General features: G+C 44.8%; 1 protein-coding gene across 1 annotated transcript in view; it reads right to left on the reverse strand.

Moving 5' to 3' along the window:
- The window catches only part of LOC308531424 (polycystin-1-like protein 2), a gene marked incomplete at its 3' end in the record, with an annotated part of 73,077 nt that extends 59,098 nt beyond the window's left edge, over positions 1 to 13,979 (reverse strand). Inside the window, 6 exon segments of the mRNA XM_081108359.1 lie at positions 4,928 to 4,947; positions 4,949 to 5,085; positions 7,142 to 7,252; positions 8,480 to 8,665; positions 11,148 to 11,312; positions 13,600 to 13,979. Coding sequence (XP_080964485.1) covers positions 4,928 to 4,947; positions 4,949 to 5,085; positions 7,142 to 7,252; positions 8,480 to 8,665; positions 11,148 to 11,312; positions 13,600 to 13,900 — 920 coding nt within the window. The 5' untranslated portion in view covers positions 13,901 to 13,979.
- Positions 13,980 to 20,928: the final 6,949 nt, after the last annotated feature.

Below are 20,928 nucleotides of genomic sequence, written 5' to 3' on the forward strand. Positions count from 1 at the left end.
TGGCTGGGCTGTAAAGTTCAAATGAGGCCATGGCTGAATAAGTATCTGGCATGTAACAGTCTCATATATTGTAGCTTTTTGTATAATAGGATGACATTTATGCACTTAGCCTATTAAATAAAATTAATACATACTTTCATGTAATATTAATATAATAGTAACAATTACCTAATCTTTAGAATCAACTCTGTAGCAGTTATTCTCTGTAGTCCCATTTACTCCTTAAAGTTACCCAGTGGATATTAGTTGATACTGGCAGTACTAATAATCACAGAGCTTGTAACTCCATGGCCTAAAGATTCCTGTGTATCCTTTGTAGTGGATGTGGTGGCGTGTCACCCAGATTCCACCCTTCAAGACCGAGGCCTGCACCCCACCACTCCTGCCCAGCATCCTGGCGTGATAGCAGCTGAGGGCTCACAGCTGAACCACCTCCAGGAATTATTAGTCAAAGAGAGCCATCTGTTCCCATGTGACATCCCTTCCCCAGGGACATCCTGAATCCAGTGGCTGCACAGTTGTCAGGGGGGCCTGTGCTGTTGCTGCATCTCCCCCTGCCCCATCTTAGTATCCCCCAGGAAACCTGCACCCCAAATCAGAGCCTGTGTCCTGGTGCTTAACCTGCACACGCTCCTAAAAACAATGTCTTTATACTGGCAGGTATCAAGGCTCTTCATCACCTTTCCCCTTTGCGTTTTCCGTCTTTCATTTTCCCCACATACCCCTGAACTCCCAGTATAGTGAGGTGCTCACAGTTACCCTCCAAATCCATGACTTCCCTTGCTCTACATTCTCTGCTCCTGCCTCCTATTTCTGGTCCCCCACCAAGGACTTTGGCTCTACAGTCCTTTCTGACCTGGCTTTCACAGAGTTCTCTCTTCTGCGCCTCCCAACAGCCTGTGTACATCTCAGTCACTCTAAGGCTTATCCTGGCTTGTGAATGATCCATTTCCAGGGACGTCCCCCTCCAGACTTGGCTGTGTGGCTCTGAATAGCAGCAATCCCTAGATCTGTCAGTAGGTGGTGCTAAGTTACCTAATGCTAGACTTGGACAAATTTCACCTTATGCAAATTGTTCCATGATTTCAGAAATGTAGAAAGTTTTCCATAACAGAGAAACAAAACAGCCTGCCATGCAAATGTGCACAAGACATGGGGAGTGCAAGGCGAGAAAGAACTTCTCAAGGAGATATTGTTTGACTTTCATTATGCCTTTCCTAATGGAGGCTGGATTCTCCCCATTAGCTCATGTTATTTCTCTACGATGGAAATGGAGCCTCCGTTTTTAAGCAGAAGTAGGAGTCTCTACGAACACAATAAAAGAAAAACACAGTCACGTCTGCACAAAATATTCGACTTAAAATTCATGCTATTTTTCATTGTAAATTGAGTTCTGAGACTGCTAAGACTGATTAGAAAGCACCAGAAATATATTTCCCAATCTTAATAAAAATAATAGAAGAAGGTGGGTGAGTAGTTTCAAGGTCTAACAAGTCTTTAAAGAAGAGGAAATTTGAGTGTTCAGGTTGGGTGATGGCAGAGGATATCACCATCTATTTCTTTTGAAAGAGAAAAAAAATGACAGTCGCTTTCACTTAGAGCAAATGCCCAAGGAACTGCAAATGTAAGGCATCACTTATTGTTGTTTGACTTAGATTATGAAAAAATTTAATCACACGCAGAATCCAGAATCCAAACACCCTTGGACTCGCCATCCAGAGTTGACAGATATTTGCATTTTGTTCCATTTGCTCCAGTTTTAACTACGGGTTGTTTATTGCTAGAAGGTCCCTATGTAACTGCAAGACTTAGCAGGGCTACGGACAGTGCGTCCTGACTCACGCCACATCCACGCTCTATAAAATGTGGGGGTAGGGTTCTTTAACTGGGCATTTGTTGTTTTATTGATGAAATGGGAGCAAGTGGAAAGAAACCTACAGAAAATACCATGATATTTGTATTAAACATTTTTTCCATACGCATCTTCACGTGTAATTTCTCATTTTACTCCCATCAAGGCAGCCAACAATATAAATGTGACGCAACCTTTCTTTATTGAAGTCTTCATTTCCAGTGCCATCACCTCTAATCTCAGAGTGGGCATTCCTTTTTATGTGCTATTTCTGTGACCACCCTTAAAACAAAACAAAACAAAACTGATCCTGGATTCCTTCCTTTCTTTCATGTAGCTGGGCTCCGTTCAAGGCCAGACAGTCCTGGGATGCCACCATAGACAGTCACCTGTTACTATTTGACACAATGTTTGGATTATAGTAGTTGTCCAATAAATGTTTAGAGAGTGAAACAAAAGATAAATACCTGGACACTTTGAATAGTGTCCAGGTGATCTGTAGGGTCCACTTAGATTTGTGTATTTTTCATGTAAACATTTCCTTTTTTGCTGCTTTAGTCATTGTAGGTTTAGAGTAATGGAAAGAGCATAGACTTTATAGTAAAACCAATCTAATCCCCCTCCTGGCTCTGATACTACTATGGGATTTGGAGCTATTTAACTTCATGCACCCTTATTTATCTTGTGGATAGCCCAAACAGTTTTATATGGGTTTGGAAATAGATATTGTAAGAGGGAGTGTGAATGGACGGTTATACAGTGGGTATGCAATGAAGCAGGAATTCAAATTCAGATTTTTCTGGTTTTACAACCTGTGTTCTTTTTATACCACCGATTTTTATTGTTATCTTGATTTGTTCCTTTTTCTGTCATATATATACACTGGAGGCCCAGTGCACGAATTCCTGCCCGGTTGGGGGGTCCAGCTGGCCCGATGGGGGCCGGGCTGGCGGCGGGGGAGGGGGGAGGGGATGCAGGATGTTGGCTGGTTGGCCACACCCCCGATTGGGGTGGGTGGAGCCGATCGGGGAGAGGGCCAGCCAGGGAGAGGGGCTACAGGAGGTTGGCCAGCCACAGTAGGTGTCATAGCAACCAGTTGTTCCAGTCGTTCTGGTTGTTTTGGCGTTCCAGTCTTTGGCTTTTTATATATATAGACATCTATATATATAAAAGGCTAATATGCAGTGTCCCCTAGGGAGTTCAATCACTCACTATGACATGCGCTGACCACCAGGGGGTGGCGTAGAATGAAGGAAGGCCCCAGCTGGCAGCCAGCAGCCAGGGAAGGAAGGCCTCAACTTGGCCAGCAGCCAGAAGGCCCCGATTGGCCCTGATCACCATCCAGGCCTAGGGACCTATGCACGAATTTCATGCACTGGGCCTCTAGTGTATATATATATGACAGTGAAGGAAACAGAAACCCAAGGCCAGGGATTGTTTCTGGGTCTGACACATTAGCAGTGCCTGGATTAGGACCCCAGCCTCAGACACAGTGTGTTTGGCACAATGCCCGAGACCTCAAAGCACTGCTGAATTTAAGACCTGCACTCACTGGAGCAGCTTTGGGCTGTGGACAGGGCTGGCCCCCTATTTGCCTCACTGCAACCAGTGCTATTGGGAATGCTGGCACCCACAGGACCAGAACCTCTAGCTCCCACAGGGAAGAACTGGAGGTATTTGGGGATTCAAAGAGAGGCTTTTGGGCCTCTGTGCTTTCCCAGGGAATCCATGTTGAACTGGGGGTCCCTATAAGGAGCCTCAGGATCCAAAGAGGACCTAGATTTTCTGAAACAATCTGGGGCACCCTCCTGCTGGGCCATCGGAGCTTACCCAGGCCCAGGTAGGACTTTGAAATACTATGAGTTGGGTTTAGCTACTCTCAGGTTGGGGAGGTAACTGTTTCCTGGAGGATGTGTGTGTGGGGGTAGGGGGGAGTGGGGGGGGGCAGTGCTCTCAGGCCCAGATACAATGCGCTGTATAATCCACCAGGGACCTCAGAGCCTGAGCTCCTTTCAAGGCTAGACAGTCCTGACTGCATCACAGCGTTGTGTGGCTTGGGCAACACCACTGACTGTACCTTTGTGAAAACAAGATAATGATCATCTAGCTCAGCACCATCTAATACAAATAGTAGGAGCCACATGTGTAATTTTAAATTTTTTAATAGCCACACTGAAAAAAGTAAGAAACAGGTGAAGTTAATTTGAATTTATTTTCTTTAACCCAATACATCCAAAGTACTATCATTTCAATGTGTAATCAATATAAAAATGATTAGTGAGAAAAAAATTGTTAGTGAGATATTTACATTCATTTTGGGCAGATGGGGGAACTCAGTCTTGAAAATCCCACGTGTACTTTACATTTACAGCCCATCTTAACTGAGAACAGCCACATGTCATGTGCTCAGTAGCTCACATGGTGAGTGGCTGTTACATTAGACAGCACAGCTCTAGTGAGATTATGTGTGAAGCTGCCAGCTGGACTATTATGAATATTGTTACTATTACTTCTATAATCCTTACCAATGAAAAGCACTCCCAGGTGATCATCTTCTTTACCCCATTACCGACTCCTCAGACAGTGACCCTGGAGAGACTCTACACAGTGCCAAGCCAAAAGGACCAGCTCTCCATGCCCGTTTGTGTGGCTTCCATAATGAGAAACAGGTGAGCATCCATTTCTCCCATTCCCATATGCGTGCCCCTTTGTGCTATGGCTCTGCTATTTCTTCCATCAACAGGTATAGTCTGTTTCTCTACCTGTTGAATTTGGGCGTGGCCATGAAACTCACTTTGGCCAATGGGTCATTAAAAAATGTGACCCAAGTAGATTTGAAATATGCCTGCACATTGGGCCTTGCTCTCACTTGCTGCTAGAAACTCTTCTGCCACCACTCGAGTGAGCCTGAGCTGGCCTATTGGGTGATGAGCAACACATGCTCCTTGCTGACGATAAGCTGACCACTGGACACATGCCAAATAATAAATACTATTATAAGTTTTGGGATGTTTTGTTATGCCTCAAAAATTGACTTGATAATGTCCTGAATCAAGGCTCAGAGATTCCTCTTACCTGGGGAGGCGGGGTGGGGTAGTAGGGATCAAAAGTGTGGCCATCCCCCATGATAATGATACAGGACAGGTTTCCAGTGTAGGGAGAGAAGAGCCACATCAGGGAGATGGTGACATTTTCAAAGACGAAACTCTCATTGGACACCGTCAGCTGCAGGCCTGCAGGTGAAAACACAGAGGGCCGTGTGCCATTGCAGAGCAAAACTGCATGTTAAAAACGGACTCCCTTCTATCCACCTGTCCTGCATCTTTAGGTGGGACTTTTAAAGTTTTCAAAATTTTAGTTTTTAAAGTTCTTTTGAATTTTATTTTTTGTTCATAGGTAATATATGACCAATAATTTGAAATGCACACCCCCCTCCCACTGCCAAACCTCAGCCCTCCCCCCCCCCCCCACCTCCCGGTTCTGCTTTCCAGAGGCAACCACTGTTATCAATATCCCGTTTCACCTTCTAGAGATATCCACAACCCATACGTACTTTTCTATTTATACAAATGGTGCATACTATATTCACTAATTGACACCTTCCATTTTTTTCACTTGTATATCTTGGAGATTGCTCTATATAAATTCAGTTAGAGCTGCCCTGTTCTTTTTAATAACTACACAATGTACCATAATTTATTTGCCAGGATTCTATTGATTGTCCAAATGCATTTTATAATGTTTAAAAAGACAAAAGCCTAAGCACCTTTAAGAAAATCTCCTTGGCTAAGGTGGCCGATGATTCATTGTAAACCATTTAATGCACATTAAATTTTACAAAACCTTGAGCTTCAAAAGTTGGCATGGAGGATGGGGTGAAGGGCAGAATTTGCTGGGTCTTCACACAGCTCTGGGCTAATTTATGCAGCAAAATCTTTGTTTCTGAGCACAAATGGTAAGAGGAAAGAGGCTGACTGCAAATAAAAAGGACTTTCAGGAGGTCAGATTCCCAGCTACCTGAGGAAAGTCACATGCAACCAGGCCCTTCTGGGCACAGTCGGGGTGGGATGTCTGGATAAAGTTCCCCCTTTCACAAATCAGAACCTGATTGTGATCAGATCAGAACCCACTGATTCACAAGGGGACAGGATATTTGAAACAAAGTTGGGGTAGAAAATCTGGACCATGTAGTTGCTAAATCCAGCCTGCCCCTTGCTCTGAGCTACACATTTGTCCAATGACAGCAGCACCGGGCCTGGCAGGTCAAAGGGCACTCTAAACCACTAAATGGAACGTGTTGCCAAAACATGCGGCCTCCTCTTCCCAGAAAATAGAATTGCGACACCTTGCTCACTGTTTTTCTACCCAAGCGTGCTCAGCAGACTACTGTCCCTGGTAGAATGTGTCTTCCATGCCACCCTCCCATTTCTGTACCCTCTCCTCCATGTGGTCCTCCCTTTTCCTATACGCACTGACCCTGCTCTCCTGGATGGCCCCTGGGAATCCCAACATTCACTGACTTATCTTTCCCCTTCAGAGCTCCTTGCATCATTACACACGCCCTCAATAGGAGTAGCTGTTCTGACCGATTAATGTGTTGGAAAATGGCATAATGTGGTTTCACAGCCGTAGGAGACACTGGCGCCCTCATGCACTGTTAGTGGAAATATAAATCGATACAGCAATTTTGAAGGGTAATTGGGCAGTACCTATTAACATTTAAAGTGCACAGACTCACCATTGACACAGACAATAGTGTGGTGAAGGCCTGGGGAGCGGGTAGAAGGGTAGAGGGGGTCATTGGGGGGGCGGGTAAGGGGGGTCTTCTGTAATACTTTTAACAAGAAAGGTAAATTTAAAATAAAATGCAGACCCTGTGACCCAGCATTTCCACTACTAGGAATCGTTCCTTTAAAAATAATCTCAGGTACATGTCAAGATATATGCACGAGAGTGTGCAAGAAAGCACTGCAGAGTGATATGTAACAACAAAAGACCGAAGCAACTTAAATGTTTATCAACAGGCAGGGGAACTGATTAAATACATTTTGACATAATCTTATACTGGAATGTTATGCAGCTATTAAAAGAATAAGCTAGTGACTTGGAGAGATGATACACACACACACACACACACACACACACACACACACACACACACACACATTTCTGGCTTGTCAGTTCCTCTTAGTACACAGTAGATTAATCCCCAGGGTAGCTGCTCTCTCTGCTGAGCCTGTTGTGAAAATAAGAAGGGAGTTCCCACGCCAAGGCAAGCTGGGGACTCACCTTCCTGAAACTGGTACTGCACCCAGAGGTAGCTGCCCTGGGTGGGGCACAGGTCTCCAGAGAAGGTCCCATTTGCTGCCACCTGGCATGCCTGCAGCCCCTGGCACTGTTCTGGGAAGCACCCGAATCCCAGCAGAAGCAGAAACGGTGTGAAGGACATAAAGGGATAGGTTCACACAGATGAATAACCTCACGTTCATTCATTTACCCACCATCCGCCCAACAAATACCAGTTTGTGGAGACCAGGCACTGTGCTAGGTACTGGGGGAGAGAGAAGTAGGGTTCCTATCCCCAAGTAGTTCAGAGTTCATCCCACTGGTTCTCAAACTGTGGATTGTGCTGGAATTCCCTGGAGGGCTTGTGACTCAATGTGGAGGGCCGCTTGAGAATTTCCTCCTAACAAGCTCCCAGGTAATGTTAACACTGCTGGCCCAGGAACCCCACTTTAAGAACCACTGGTCCAGTGGCACCTAGTCAAATGGCCTAAAGTGAATCATTCCCAGGGGGCAAAGGCAGCTCAGAGGCAGATTTAATCTAATTTTGAAAAACAGGTCCTAGAGAAATTCTCCCATGTGAACAAGAGATGCCACCAGAAACATTTGTTTGGCATTATTCACAATACCAAGGATTAAGACCCAACCCATACACTCTTCACAGAGGAAGAGACAAATTCTGGCACATACAATAGATGAAACAGATAAGCTAACACAGCATGTATCAAGATGGATAATACTTTGAGCAAAAAATAAAATAAAGAAGGAAAAGAGAAAAAAAGCACATTGCAGAATGACATACAATATGATACAATTTTTATAAACACTAAAAACCTGCAAAGCAATACTTCTTGCATACATCGAAGGCAGCAATACAAAACCACCCATGCGATTAACAAGCGCTGACTTTATGACAGGAGCAGACCAGGGAGGGCTTCACAGGAGTGTCGGCTGTATATCCAATGCTGTGCTCGATTCCTTCATGAGGGAATTTTAAGCAAATATGATTTGACAATGTTGGGTAGTGGGTCTATGGGAGTTCATTGAAGTATTTTTTATTCTTGTCTATGTATTTCAAGTATTTAATTTTTTTTAAATTAAGTTAAAAAAAGAAAGTGATGTTTCTTGCATCCAAGTTGGGTGGGGAGCAAAAGTGAAGGAGTGAGCTGTAGCTCCCTTGCTTCCCAGCTCAGTGCTGTGGCGGAGACTGGCTAGTTTTCCCAATGTTGGAGGCTCAAGGTCATATGTGAGGATTAGTGGAGCCTTCCAGAACCTGTTGTTGGGCACAGGACACCAGAAACTTCCCTGAGCCACAGCCAGAGCTGTGGAGCCCTTGGGCCCTACCTGCCACTTCGTCCTTGACGCTGACCCAGCTGCATTGCTCCTCCAGGTCCAAGGGGCTCCCAGTGTCCTGGGTGCAATAATGGGGAGTCTGGCGCCCGTAGAAAGCATCCCGGATCTGAATGACCTCCCCGGAACCACAATGCATGGTGGCATCATGGCCCCCGCAGGCCAGACTCTGGCCGACACCTGTACAAAGGTAAGGTGATACATAGGAGGCCTATGGTCATGGGTGGGCAAGTGCCTGGTTCAGTGGTCAGCAAACCGCGGCTCGCGAGCCACATGCGGCTCTTTAGCCCCTTGAGTGTGGCTCTTCACCAAATACCACATGTGGGCACGCACATACAGTGCTATTGAAACTTCGTGGCCCATGCGCAGAAGTCGGTTTTCGGCCTGGGCGAGTCTACTTTGAAGAAGTGGTGTTAGAGGAAGTGGGGGTACGTTCGCTGTGGTCGACTCCTCAGATTGAGGACGTTTTTAGCAAAGGCCAGCTTAGGAGCACCCTAATTAAGTTAATAACAATGTACCTACCTATATAGTTTAAATTTTAAAGAATTTGGCTCTCAAAAGAAATTTCAATCGTACTGTTGATATTTTGCTCTGTTGACTAATGAGTTTGCTGACCACTGGCCTAATTGATGGGAAGGGGTCAGGACTGTGAGATGCAAGGACACAGCAGAAGCAGACTCAGCAGGGGTGACAGTAACTCTGGAGCCAGACTGCCCAAGGGCAGATCCAGCCTAGCCACCCAGTGGCTGTGTGACCTCTGCAAATTACTTAGCTTCTCTGTGCCTCGTTTGTATAGGGGGGATTCTTCCCCATACTCCATATGGTCATTAGGAGGATTAAACGAGTTTGTACACTCAGAATATGGGCTATTCCAGTAGCAATTACTATTCTACCTATTTTAAGTACCTTCCTTGAGCCTTATTTGAAAACAATGTCCGGTACATGATAGATGCCAAACAAGCTTTTGTTGAATGAATGAGTGATTTCAATGAGTCTTTATACCAATCCTATGAGCTGAGCTATTATTCTCCCCATTAGGAACATGGGGCTCAGTGGGGTCACTGTGCCAGAGCCCCACACAAACCCTGCTTCCTGGCACCTACTCAGTAAACATTTGTTGCAAAAGAATGACCTGGATCAGGTATGCACAGCCAGAAAGTGGGAAATGCTGAATTCACACTCAGGCCTGTTTGCCTGGTGGGAAGTCCACAGAGTAGGAGAGACCAAATCTGTGTTCATTTTCTTATGGCTGCTGTAACAAATTGTCACAAATTTATAATATTATAGTTATGAAGGTCAGAAGTCCACAAATGGGTATCACTACACTGATATCAAGGTTCTTTCTGAAGGCTCTAGGGGAGAATCTGTTTCCTGCCTTGTCCAGCTTATACAGGCTGTCAGCATTCCTTGGATTGTGGCCCCCTCTTCCATCTCCAAAGCCAGTCTCCCTCTCCCTCTCCCTCTCCCTCTCCCTCTCCCTCTCCCTCTCCTTCTCCCTCTCTCTTTCTCTCTCCATAGGCAAAACTGCTTTAGGTCTCATCTCTGTCACTTCCCAGCTCTCTGGCCTTGGACAAGGAACTTATCCTTTCTGAGTCTCACTTTTTTTAGCTTTCTAATAGGCCTACAATAGAATGGTGGACAGACTTCTATTATGGTGAATAAATGTACATGGAGTGTCTGGCTCAGTGCTGGAACTTTTGCTCGATACTCATTAGTTCTTCATAGTGTGACCTCATGCCACGGCTCCAAGGCCCTGGGAGTGACAGAGTCTGAGAGACAGTCTTGAAGTTGGGGTGGTGGAGGGGACAGGGACTTGGGGAGGCTGTGATAGAAAGAGGGAAGTTGCATAATGCACAGACCAGGGAGGGCTTCACAGGAGCTTCCACCTTTTCAGAAGTAGTCAGGCAGGGCAAAATGCATCTATTTAAAGCTAGGGGAGAAGAATGGAGCAGGAGCTCCTGTGAATGTTCAACCCAGGACAGGGCCTGGGAACCAGGAGCTTAGAGCCAGGGAGGGGACTGGACCCAGAAAGCCCAGAAGGTTCCATCAAGCCTGGCTTGTGGGTCAGGGGACCAGGAGGCTCAGCTCTAAGGCCAGGCCCCAATCCCAGTACCCCCCTGGTGGGTAGGACCTGGTATGCGGCTACATCCCACTCCGGCAGGGTCTATTATACACAGTCCCCAGCATCTACATTGGGAGTCGGACATGGGTAGCAGCTATAAAGGGCACAAGAGAAGAACAGTTGGGAGCTGGTGGGATGTGGGCATGGGGGGCTCAGACTCAGGCTGGCCAGGGAGCAGGAGTTAAGGGTGAGTGGGCATTTCCCCCTAGATGCAGATATATGAGGAAGAAAGACAGAGAGAGACAAGCAAGACTAATAGGCAGGCAAATGGACAGGGAGAGCAAGGATGTGAGCTAGGGAGATGGAGGGACACACAGAGAGACTGAGCACATAGACAGAGGTAGGTGGGCATTTAGAGAGAAACAGAGATAGAAACAGAGAGACAGAGACAGAGAGACATGGAGCATCACACAGAGACAAGTGGGCATGCAGAGAGACTCAGAGAGACAGAGATAGAAGTAGAGAGACACACAGGAAAACAAGGAAACAGAGACAGGAAGAGATGGGGCAAAGGAAGTAGACTCTACAACAGAGGCTCACCAAACTCGCAGATGAAGGAGAACAGCTGTGCGCAGTTGTCTGAGGCAGCCCACCTGGCAGAAGGGTCTCTCCCGATGTAACCGCAGGTGTCGGGAGCAGAAGAGGCCTGCCCTCCGTGCCAGTGGCTATAGTTCACATTTGAGGTGTCCAGCCAGATCCCCGGTCCTGGGAGGGAACACAACCACCAGGACTTTTTCTGGTCCTTTTTATGTGCAAGGCTTGTCCCAGCTCAGCTCCTTGTGAGCAGTAGGTGCTCAATCAGTGCTGAGGGCCTCTCCCGTGCCAGCAATGGAGCATTTCCTACCCATTATCTTCCAACACTCAAACACAAGAACTCGACCTAAACACCGGGAACCCAAGCTGGAGAGCCTGTAGAAGTTGGCTTGACTAAATAAACAATGCTTTCAGCTCTATCTAACCGTAACCTAAAGAAGAGCACAGGGTGTGCCCTAGGGAGTTAAAAGGTATTTCACATAGAAAGGGGGCCCTTGACAAATAGAAATGGGCACTGCTGAGCTACTGCAGACACAGTTTTCCTTACTTCAGGACTCTTCAGAGCCTTGAACCCAAGGATGTTAGGTGTGTGTGTGTGTGTGTGTGTGTGTGTGTGTGAGAGAGAGAGAGAGAGAGAGAGAGAGCGCACGCGTGTGACAGAGAGAGACGGAGGGAGGGAGATACACAGGCATTTCAAGGACACTAGAGATCTAGAAAACACTACATAGAAAATATTTGCTGTAAAGACTCAAAAATGTATTCATTAATTTTTAAAAATATGTATATTTTTTATTTCAGAGAGGAAGGGAGGTAGGGAGGGAGGGAGAGGGGGGGGGGGAGACATCAATGAGAGAGAATCATTGATCGGCTGCCTTCTGCACACCCCCTACTGGGGATTGAGTCTGCAACCTGGACATGTGCCCTTACCCAGAATCGAACCAGTGACCTGGTTCATAGGCCAGTGCTCAACCACTGAGCTATGCTGGTTGGGCTATTTATTAATTTTTTAAAGAAAAGAAATCCATACAAATGGTTAAAATTTTTTAAAGAGTAAAAAGAGAATGAAATGAAAGCATCTTCCCTCTTCCAACCTATGGACCACTCCCATTATTGTTGTTTCTTGCGTGTTGTTCCATGTTGCATTTTATCTATGTATCAGCACCCGTGAGTACCTGAATCTATTTACAAAAATGCCATCATATTGCTCACAGCACCGTCTCTTGCCTCTCAAATAACATTACTTATTGAAAGCTGTTACATATCAGCCTACTCAGATCTACTTCATTTTCTGTAAAGCCATGCAGTATCCCCTGAATATTTTAAATAGACCCGACTCCTTTAAATGCATACGAATGGAAATCCACAAATTGCTGCATCTACAAAGCAAAAAACCATTCAAGAGATATTGGCTGAAGACACATTGTAGAAATTGCATCCCTTTGGCTGTGAGCTTCCTCAAATGAGTTTCCCATCTGCCCCTTTATTAAAGCATTTCCATCCACTCTGGTATATTTCTCTAGGTACTTAGCACAGACCAAGTTTTTATTTTCTAAAACACAGTATCTTCCACAGAGCAGTTTGAGATGGCGGGACACTGGCTCAAGACCTCACTGCCCTTCCCTAGATGTGTTTTCTTGAGCAAGGCAGTTCCTCTCTCTGGACTTCATTTTCCTCACCCATAAAATAAGAGTAGCAAAGCCTACCTCATGGGGCCGGTGTAAGGATTAAATACAAAGGTTTATGTGTCCATTCTTGGATATGTATGGACACTGGGGGTGGGAGGGATTGGCCAGAATATGGTTCCTTCCCTTAAAGAGCTTATTGTCTATGGGGGAAGACACCTAAATAACTAAAGTCATGTCAAAAGGGTCCTACAGGTACATAGAGAAGGACTCAACTGGTTGTGCTGGGGTTGGAGGAAGGAGCCCTCCCAGAGAAAGGTTAAGTGAGAGTTCCTGGGAGAACCATTAACATGAGACTATCCCATGTGAACTGAACCACGCTAAGCACTTGACCTGCTTCAGTCTCATAGGGAGGAAGACATGTGGAAATGCTTTGAAAATAGCTTAGTAATTATTTCCCAAGGCTCAGTTTTCTCACCTGTAAAATAAAGACAGCAATAATAATTATATTATCAGTTATTGTGAAGATTCACATGATAATGGACATGACGCACTCAGGATAGTGCTGGACACTATTCTAACAAGAACCAAAGAATTCATAGATATTATGAATATGAGGCATATGCAAAACAATGCACATTTCTGGTGTCAGCTCTGTGCCGGGCACTGTGCTAAATACTGTGCATGAATTATTTTATCCACAGAACAACCAAAGAGGAGGGTTTGCTTACCCTGAGAATGGGGCATATTAATTTGTTTTATGGAGCTCTGGGTAGAAAGCAATGGGAGAATTGCAGCCACTAGCTCCCATAAAACATGGTTATCACAGCACCTACCTTCTGCAGTTCCATTCTGAGCCGAGTTCCCTGGGAGTCCAATCCACCATTCCCTGTCCTGAGAGAAGTGCTTTTGCAGAAACTGCTGGGTGCCTTCGTCGTGAATAAAGACCAAATGGCCTCCTCGCTCCTCACACCAGTTCTGGGCACCATAGAAAGAGTGGTCAAAAGGCACAAATTCGTAGCAAGAGTCTCTGAAAGCCACTTGGTTCTTAGAGCAAACGCTCCTCTCCTCTGGCTTAGCAGGAGTGGCCATCAACCTCAGAGCAAGCCCCAGGAGGACCAAGCCTGCTGCGCTCATCCTTGAACCAGCTGGAGAGTCTGGATGGAGCTGGCTGTCCGTCCTTCATATGCTGTTGCTTTCACAGCCATCTGCCATCCATCTTCCTTTTCTCTTTGCATCAAATAACAGCGACCACCTCCTGTTTAAGAAACAATGACTCAGGATGAATGTGTCTGCTGTTTTGTTTTCCCCAGCTCTTTGTTTAATGCCAGTTCTAAATACAATTAATTTGCAGAATGTTCTTCTAGAGAAAGATAAAGCTGCTATCTCACCTGTCCTCTTCTCGTTTGCTCAACTGTTAGCTTCAGATAAAAATTCCTGGCTATTGGTTTTATGTCGTCACCCTTAAAGGCCAAATGCTTCATTAGAAGCCATCAGCATGTGGGAAGGATGTGATAAAAGAAAAATGGCAGGAAAGTTAGAGTTATGGGATTGTAAAAAAAACAGATTGCACTCATATCCAATCTTATTATCTAGAATGGCTGCTGTACCTAAATGATAATCACATTTTCTCTAGCATGTCTTAAATCCTAATGGAGATTCCCCCTCACCCTCTCTGATTCATCACATTACCACTCATTGTCTGGTAGAGAATAAAAATTTCCTACAACATTAATTTGATGTTATCATGCAAATAAGCTTTAAAAACTTCAAACCTGCCCTGGCCGGTTTGGCTAAGTGGATGGAGTGTTGGCCTGCGGACTGAAGGGTCCCAGGTTCGATTCTGGCTAGGGGCATGTGCCTTGGTTGCGGGCACATCCCTAGTAAAAGGTGTGCAGGAAGCAACTGATCAATGTTTCTCTCTCATCAATGTTTCTGGCTCTCTGTCCCTCTCCCTTCCTCTCTGTGAAAAATCAATAAAATATATTTAGAAAATAATAATTAAAAAAACAAAACAAAAAACTTCAAACCTATTCATCCTCATCCAGTGTTTAAACCCTCCGGTGGGTGTCCATGGTCTGTGGATCAAGTTCAAACTTCTTTGCTTAGTATTCAAGGCTCTCCATGAACTGGTAATTGACAATATTTCCAAACATATTCCCCAAAAGGTGGGGAACCAGGCTCTTTTACCCATTGCCAATGGAAGAATAAATTGGTACAACCTCTATTGTGAGCAGTGTTACAATATCTGTCAAAATTTAAGTCCCTCTCCCCAGCTGCTGGTAAGATGCTGGGTTCTTCCTACGAAGCTAAGGCCGAGTTGGGGTGAGGCCCTCACTCCATCCAACGACTAGCACCATGGCTGGCAGCACTCACCCAGTGCCCACCCACACCAGCTCAGACCTCATCCTGCAAAACGATGAGGTAATGGTCACAGAGGATAAGATCAGTGCCCTCATTAAAGTAGCTGGTGTAAAAGTTGAACCCTTCTGGTCCAGCTTGTTTGCAAAACTCTATCCAACGTCAACATCAAGAGCCTCATCTGGAATGTAGGGGCTGGCAGACCTGCCCCAGTAGCTGGTGCTGTACCAGCCAATGGTCCTGCCCCCTCCACTGCTGCCTCAGCTGAGAAGAAGAAAGTGGAGGCAAAGAAAGAAGAATCTTTGGAGTCTGATGATGACACAGGCCTTGGTCTTTTGGACTAAACTTCTTTTGTAACGCGTTCAATAGAAAGTTGAACTCTGAAAACAAAATTAAAAAGCACAAGCGCTGTAATGTAGCAATTCCACTTCTAGGAATTTCACCTACAGATAAATTCATACATATGTGAAATGTACTATGTATGAGATTATTTATTGCAGATTTTTTAAAATTGGAAACAACCTAAATGTCCACTGATAGGAAATTGGTCTATCAAAATGTGGTACATCCTACATACCCATTAAAAAAATGAACAAATTCATTTTTGCATACAAATTTGGAAGGATATCTAATATTTTTGTTAATATTAAAAGCAAAGTATGAGACATTGTTGATGGTCTAATGCAGTGGTTCTCAACCTGTGGGTCACGACCCCTTTGGCGGTCAAACGACCCTTTCACAGGGGTCGCCTAAGACCATCCTGCATATCAGATATTTACATTATGATTCATAACAGTAGAAGAATTACAGTTATGAAGTAGCAATGAAAATAATTTTATGGTTGGGGGTCACAACATGAGGAGCTGTTTTAAAGGGCCAGAAGGTTGAGAACCACTGGAATGCATTTACATAAAAACATATATGGTCCTAGCTGGTTTGGCTCAGTGGATAGAGTGTAGGCCTCCAGACCAAAGGGTCCTGGGTTCAATTCTAGTCAAGGGTTTGATTCCGGTCAGGGGCACATACCTCGGTTGTAGGCTCCTCCCTGGCCTGGACCGTGGTTGGGGCACGTGCGGGAAGCAACCAATTGATGTATTTCTCTCACATCGATGTTTCTCTATGTCTTTTCTCTCTTTTCCACTCTCCCTAAAAATCAATGGAAAAATATCCTCCACCCCATCCTCCACAAGCTCAAAGTCACAGCTCTTTCTATCTTCATCGATTGCTGGAGACCTTTCCTCACACTGTGTGCTCCTGTGCTGTCCCCTCTGCCAGGAGCCACTTTCTTCCTAGTCCTTCCCTGATCACCTTCAAGATTCAGCTCAAATCTCACTTCGTTTGTGAACTTTGTAGAACTTGCTTCATATAATAATATGCTTCTCTTCTCTGAATGTTTTTCTCTTTTTTCAATAAAAGCTTTACTGAGATATAATTCACATGCCATATAATTCACCCATTTAAACTTTACAAGTCAATGTTTTATATTTTTTGTTTTTTTATTAATCCTCACTTAAGGATATTTTTTCCATTGATCTTTTTTTTTAGAGAGACTGGAAGGGAGGGGGAGAGACAGAGAGACAGAAACGTTGATGTGAGAGAGTCACACCAATTGGTTGCTTCCCACATACACAAGGATTGAGCCTGCAACAGAATTATGTTCCCTTGACTGGAATTGAACCCTTGACCCTTCAGTCCGTGGGATGATGCTCTAACCACTGAGCACCCGGCTAAGGCAAGTCGATGTTTTTTAGTATATTCACGAGGTTGTGTTAGAACATTTTCATCCCACCAAAAGGAAATATATTAGCATTTTCACCCCATTTCCTCCTTCCCCAAGCATCAGAGAACCACTCGTCTACTTTCTGTCTCTGGATTTGCCTATTCCAGACATTTCATATACGTGGCATCATCATACAATATGATGATGACCTTTTTGTGACCCACTTCTTTCACTTTAGCGCAGTGTCTTCAAAGTTCATCTGATCTTGTAGCCTGTGTCAGTGCTTCATTCCTTTTTATGACTGGATAATATCCTATCATATGAGTAAACCACATTTTGTTCATCCATTCATCCATTGATGGACATTTGAGTTGTCTTATTCTGTGAATTTTTTGAGGGGAAGAAATAATGTCTCTTAAACTCTCTATCTATCCTATGGCTGGTACATAGTAGGACTCAATGAACATTTGTCACCCAGGTCCCTGGGGCTGACTCTAGTCCCCCTTTGATTTCCCAGAAGCCCTTGCAAGCCCTCCGGAGTATCCCTGCCAGACAGAGCCCAAGGCAGGATTCGATGTCATTGCTGACTCACAGGATGGGCAAAATTGGTCTCTTATCTGTGAGAGCCAAGCTTCTAATGACTTCCATTAGAAAACTATGTGGAAGGCCTCACACAGAGATAATGTATCTTCTGGGTAAAGGCTTAATTTGTGCCGCCGGTGGAACGTGCTTGGAGACATTTGATAAGGAACACAATCTGCAGGCTAAATTCCATTTTCACATTGTTTACATTCTGATAAATTGCAGGCTCCTGGGCACAGAATATGTCTTGATGATGTCAACTCCCAAAGTTCCTCAGCCTCTGTGTACATGAAGAAAGGAAGCAGGACATGGCTGGACACGTGTGAACGTGTTTCCAATGATCTGAAGCAGCTGTCTGAGCCGCCAGATGCTGATTTTTGGGATCAGCAAATAAAAACAGAAAGAGAAGGAGTTTGGTTTAAATTGAACCATGAAAAGAACCATAAAGATGTTCATGCCCTGTGGCCCAGACACCCCAGTCCTGGGAATAGACCAATTTTAGTTTGGGTTCCCCCAAAAGCTAACTGAGACAAGAATTCAAGCACCAGTAGGAAACAGTGGCAGGGGAGTGTGGAGTACATTGATCTATGTGAATTGGTGTTTTTATTTTTTTAATTAAATCTTTATTGTTCACATTATTACAGTTGTTCCTCTTTTTTCCCCCATAGCTCCCCTCCACCCGATTCCCACCCCACCCTCTGCCCTTACCCCCCCTCCACAGTGACCTCATCCATAGGTGTACGATTTTTGTCCAGTCTCTTCCCACACCCCCACAGCCCTTTCCCCCTGAGAATTGTCAGTCCATTCCCTTTCTATGCCCCTGATTCGATTCTATTCACCAGTTTATTCTGTTCATCAGATTTTTTATTCACTTGATTTTTAGATTCACTTGTCGATACATATGTATTTCTTGTCACTTTGTTGTTCATAATTTTTATCTTTACCTTTTTCTTCTTCTTCCTCTTCTTAAAGAATACCTTTCGCCGAAACCGGTTTGGCTCAGTGGATAGAGCGTCGGCCTGCAGACTGGAAGGTCCCAGGTTCGATTCCGGTCAGGGGCATGTACCTGGGTTGTGGGCACATCCCTGGTGGGGGATGTGCAGGAGGCAGCTGATCGATGTTTCTCTCTCATCGATGTTTCTGACTATCTCTCTCCCTTCCTCTCTGTAAAAAAAAAAAAAAAAAAAAAAAAAAAAAAAATCAATAAAATATATTAAAAAAAAAAAAAAGATTACCTTTCAGCATTTCATATAATACTGGTTTGGCAGTGATGAACTCCTTTAGCTTTTTCTTATCTGTGAAGCTCTTTATCTGACCTTCAATTCTGAATGATAGCTTTGCTGGGTGAAGTAATCTTGGTTGTAGGTTCTTGCTATTCATCACTTTCAATATTTCTTGCCACTCCCTTCTGGCCTGCTTAGTTTCTATTGAGAAATCAGCTGACAGTCATATGGGTACTCTCTTGTAGGTAACTGACTGTTTTTTTCTTGCTGCTTTTAATATTCTCTCTTTGTCTTTTGCCCTTGGCATTTTAATTATGATGTGTTTTGGTGTGATCCTCTTTGGATTCCTTTTGTTTGGGGTTCTCTGTGCTTCCTGAACTTGTAAGTCTATTTCTTTCACCAGATAGGGAAAGTTTTCTGTCATTCTTTCTTCAAATAGGTTTTCAGTATCTTGCTCTCTCTCTTCTTCTGGCACCCCCATAATTCGGATGTTGGTACGCTTGAAGTTGTCCCAGAGGCTCCTTACACTATCTTCATATTTTTGAATTCTTTTTGCTTTTCCGGTTGGGTGTTTTTTACTTCTTCATATTTCAAATCTTTGACTTGATTCTTGCGATCCTCTAGTCTGCTGTTTAATCTACGTATAATATTCTTTATTTCAGTCAGTGTACGCTTAATTTCTTGTTGGTCCTTTTTCATATCCTTGAGGGTTTCACTAGATTTATTGAGGGTCTCACTAAATTTATAGTCGGTTTCTATAAAACTCTTGAAAAACCTTATAACCATGGTTTTGAACTCTATATCCAGTAGTTTGCTTTCCTCCATTTCTGTCATTTGTGACCTGTTTCTTTGTCTCCACATTTTGGCTGCTTCCCTGTGTTGATAAGAGTGGCTTTGTGTGCTAGGTGTCTTATAGGGCCCAGTGGCTCAGCCTCCCCAATTACCTGAGGTGGACACTCTTGGTGCACCCCTTTGTGGGCTATGTGCACAGTCTTGTTGTAGTTTAAGCCTTAATTGTTGTTGGTATCACTGGGAGGAATTGACCTCCAGGCCAATTGTCTGAGAATCAGCTGTGTCTATGGTGGGAGAACTACTTCTGCGCTGGAGACACCCTTATGGGGCAAGACTTGCTTCAGTGGGGCTTTGGTGCTCACTGAGTCTGCCCCTGAGTGTGTCCCTTATGGATCTTAGTAGTTGTAATCTGGGTGGTCCCACTCTGACCACTGGGTACACTGGCTCTTGGATCTCTAAGGAGGTGCTAATTTAGCCTCTGCCTGAGGCTACCCAGCAGGAGCTATGGAGAGATCTGCAGAATCCTCTTCTTTGTTTGGGGTTTGGAGGTGCCCAGATGAGGCCCAGCTGTGAAGCAATGCAAGCTGCTGTGGGGCCTTGGGCTTTCTTTTGGATGTTCTGGGTCTCTCTGACCCAGCTGCAGTTTGTTAGGTAATTTTAGATCGCAAAGGGCCAGGCTATTCATATGCAAAAGCCTCTGCACACAGTTTGGGTGAGGCTGGGTCTCAGGGAATCAACAGGGTGGAGCAAAAAGCTATGGCTGATCCTCAGCCCTGCCCTAAGAGGTCCTGGGTCTCAGTGTCCCACGGTAATCCCTACAAGCACCTCTGAGAGAAAGCCGCCCTCAAGTTCCGACTGATACCAGACAGTCCAGTTTCTCCCCGTATGAGTCTGGGGCCCCAGAGACTCGCCTGGAACTGGAGTTCAGAGCAGTCGGGAGCTTGAGACTCCCTCCCGATTGAAAAAGACAACCGTGTCCTCAGTTGCCAGCCCTTTCCACGTGCGCCTCAGTACCTCTGCACTTTACTTCCTCACCTCCTCTGAGTCTCAGTGTGCTTTTCTCTTTCCTTCTAGTTGTAGAATTTCCACTCAGCCAGCCTTCCTGTGGTTCTGGATGGTGTCCATTTTGTCTTTTAGTTGTAATTTTGAAGTGGTTGTGTGAGGCAGCAATTTCAGGTGTTTACCTATGCCGCCATCTTGGTTTCTCTCGTGAATTTGTGTTTTTAATTAGTCATAGTAAATCTTTGCTCTCCACTCGGCTGAAAAGACAACTTAGCAAAAGAATTCTCCTGGTCCCATCACCCTCATACATTTTCAATTCTTTGTGGTTCCCTTGAATGCTTCTTGCTTGAAGATAGATATTTACCTACACACAACCATAGTGTACGTATCACTAGTTCACATTGCATCCTGCACTTCCCACTTAGCATCTGATGGTGAGTCTTTTCTATGCTGCTCAAGGTTTGAAAGCAGCATGGTGGTAGCTG

This window comes from Myotis nattereri (genome assembly GCF_964212035.1).
Source record: "Myotis nattereri genome assembly, chromosome: 15".
Taxonomy (NCBI): Eukaryota; Metazoa; Chordata; class Mammalia; order Chiroptera; family Vespertilionidae; genus Myotis; species Myotis nattereri.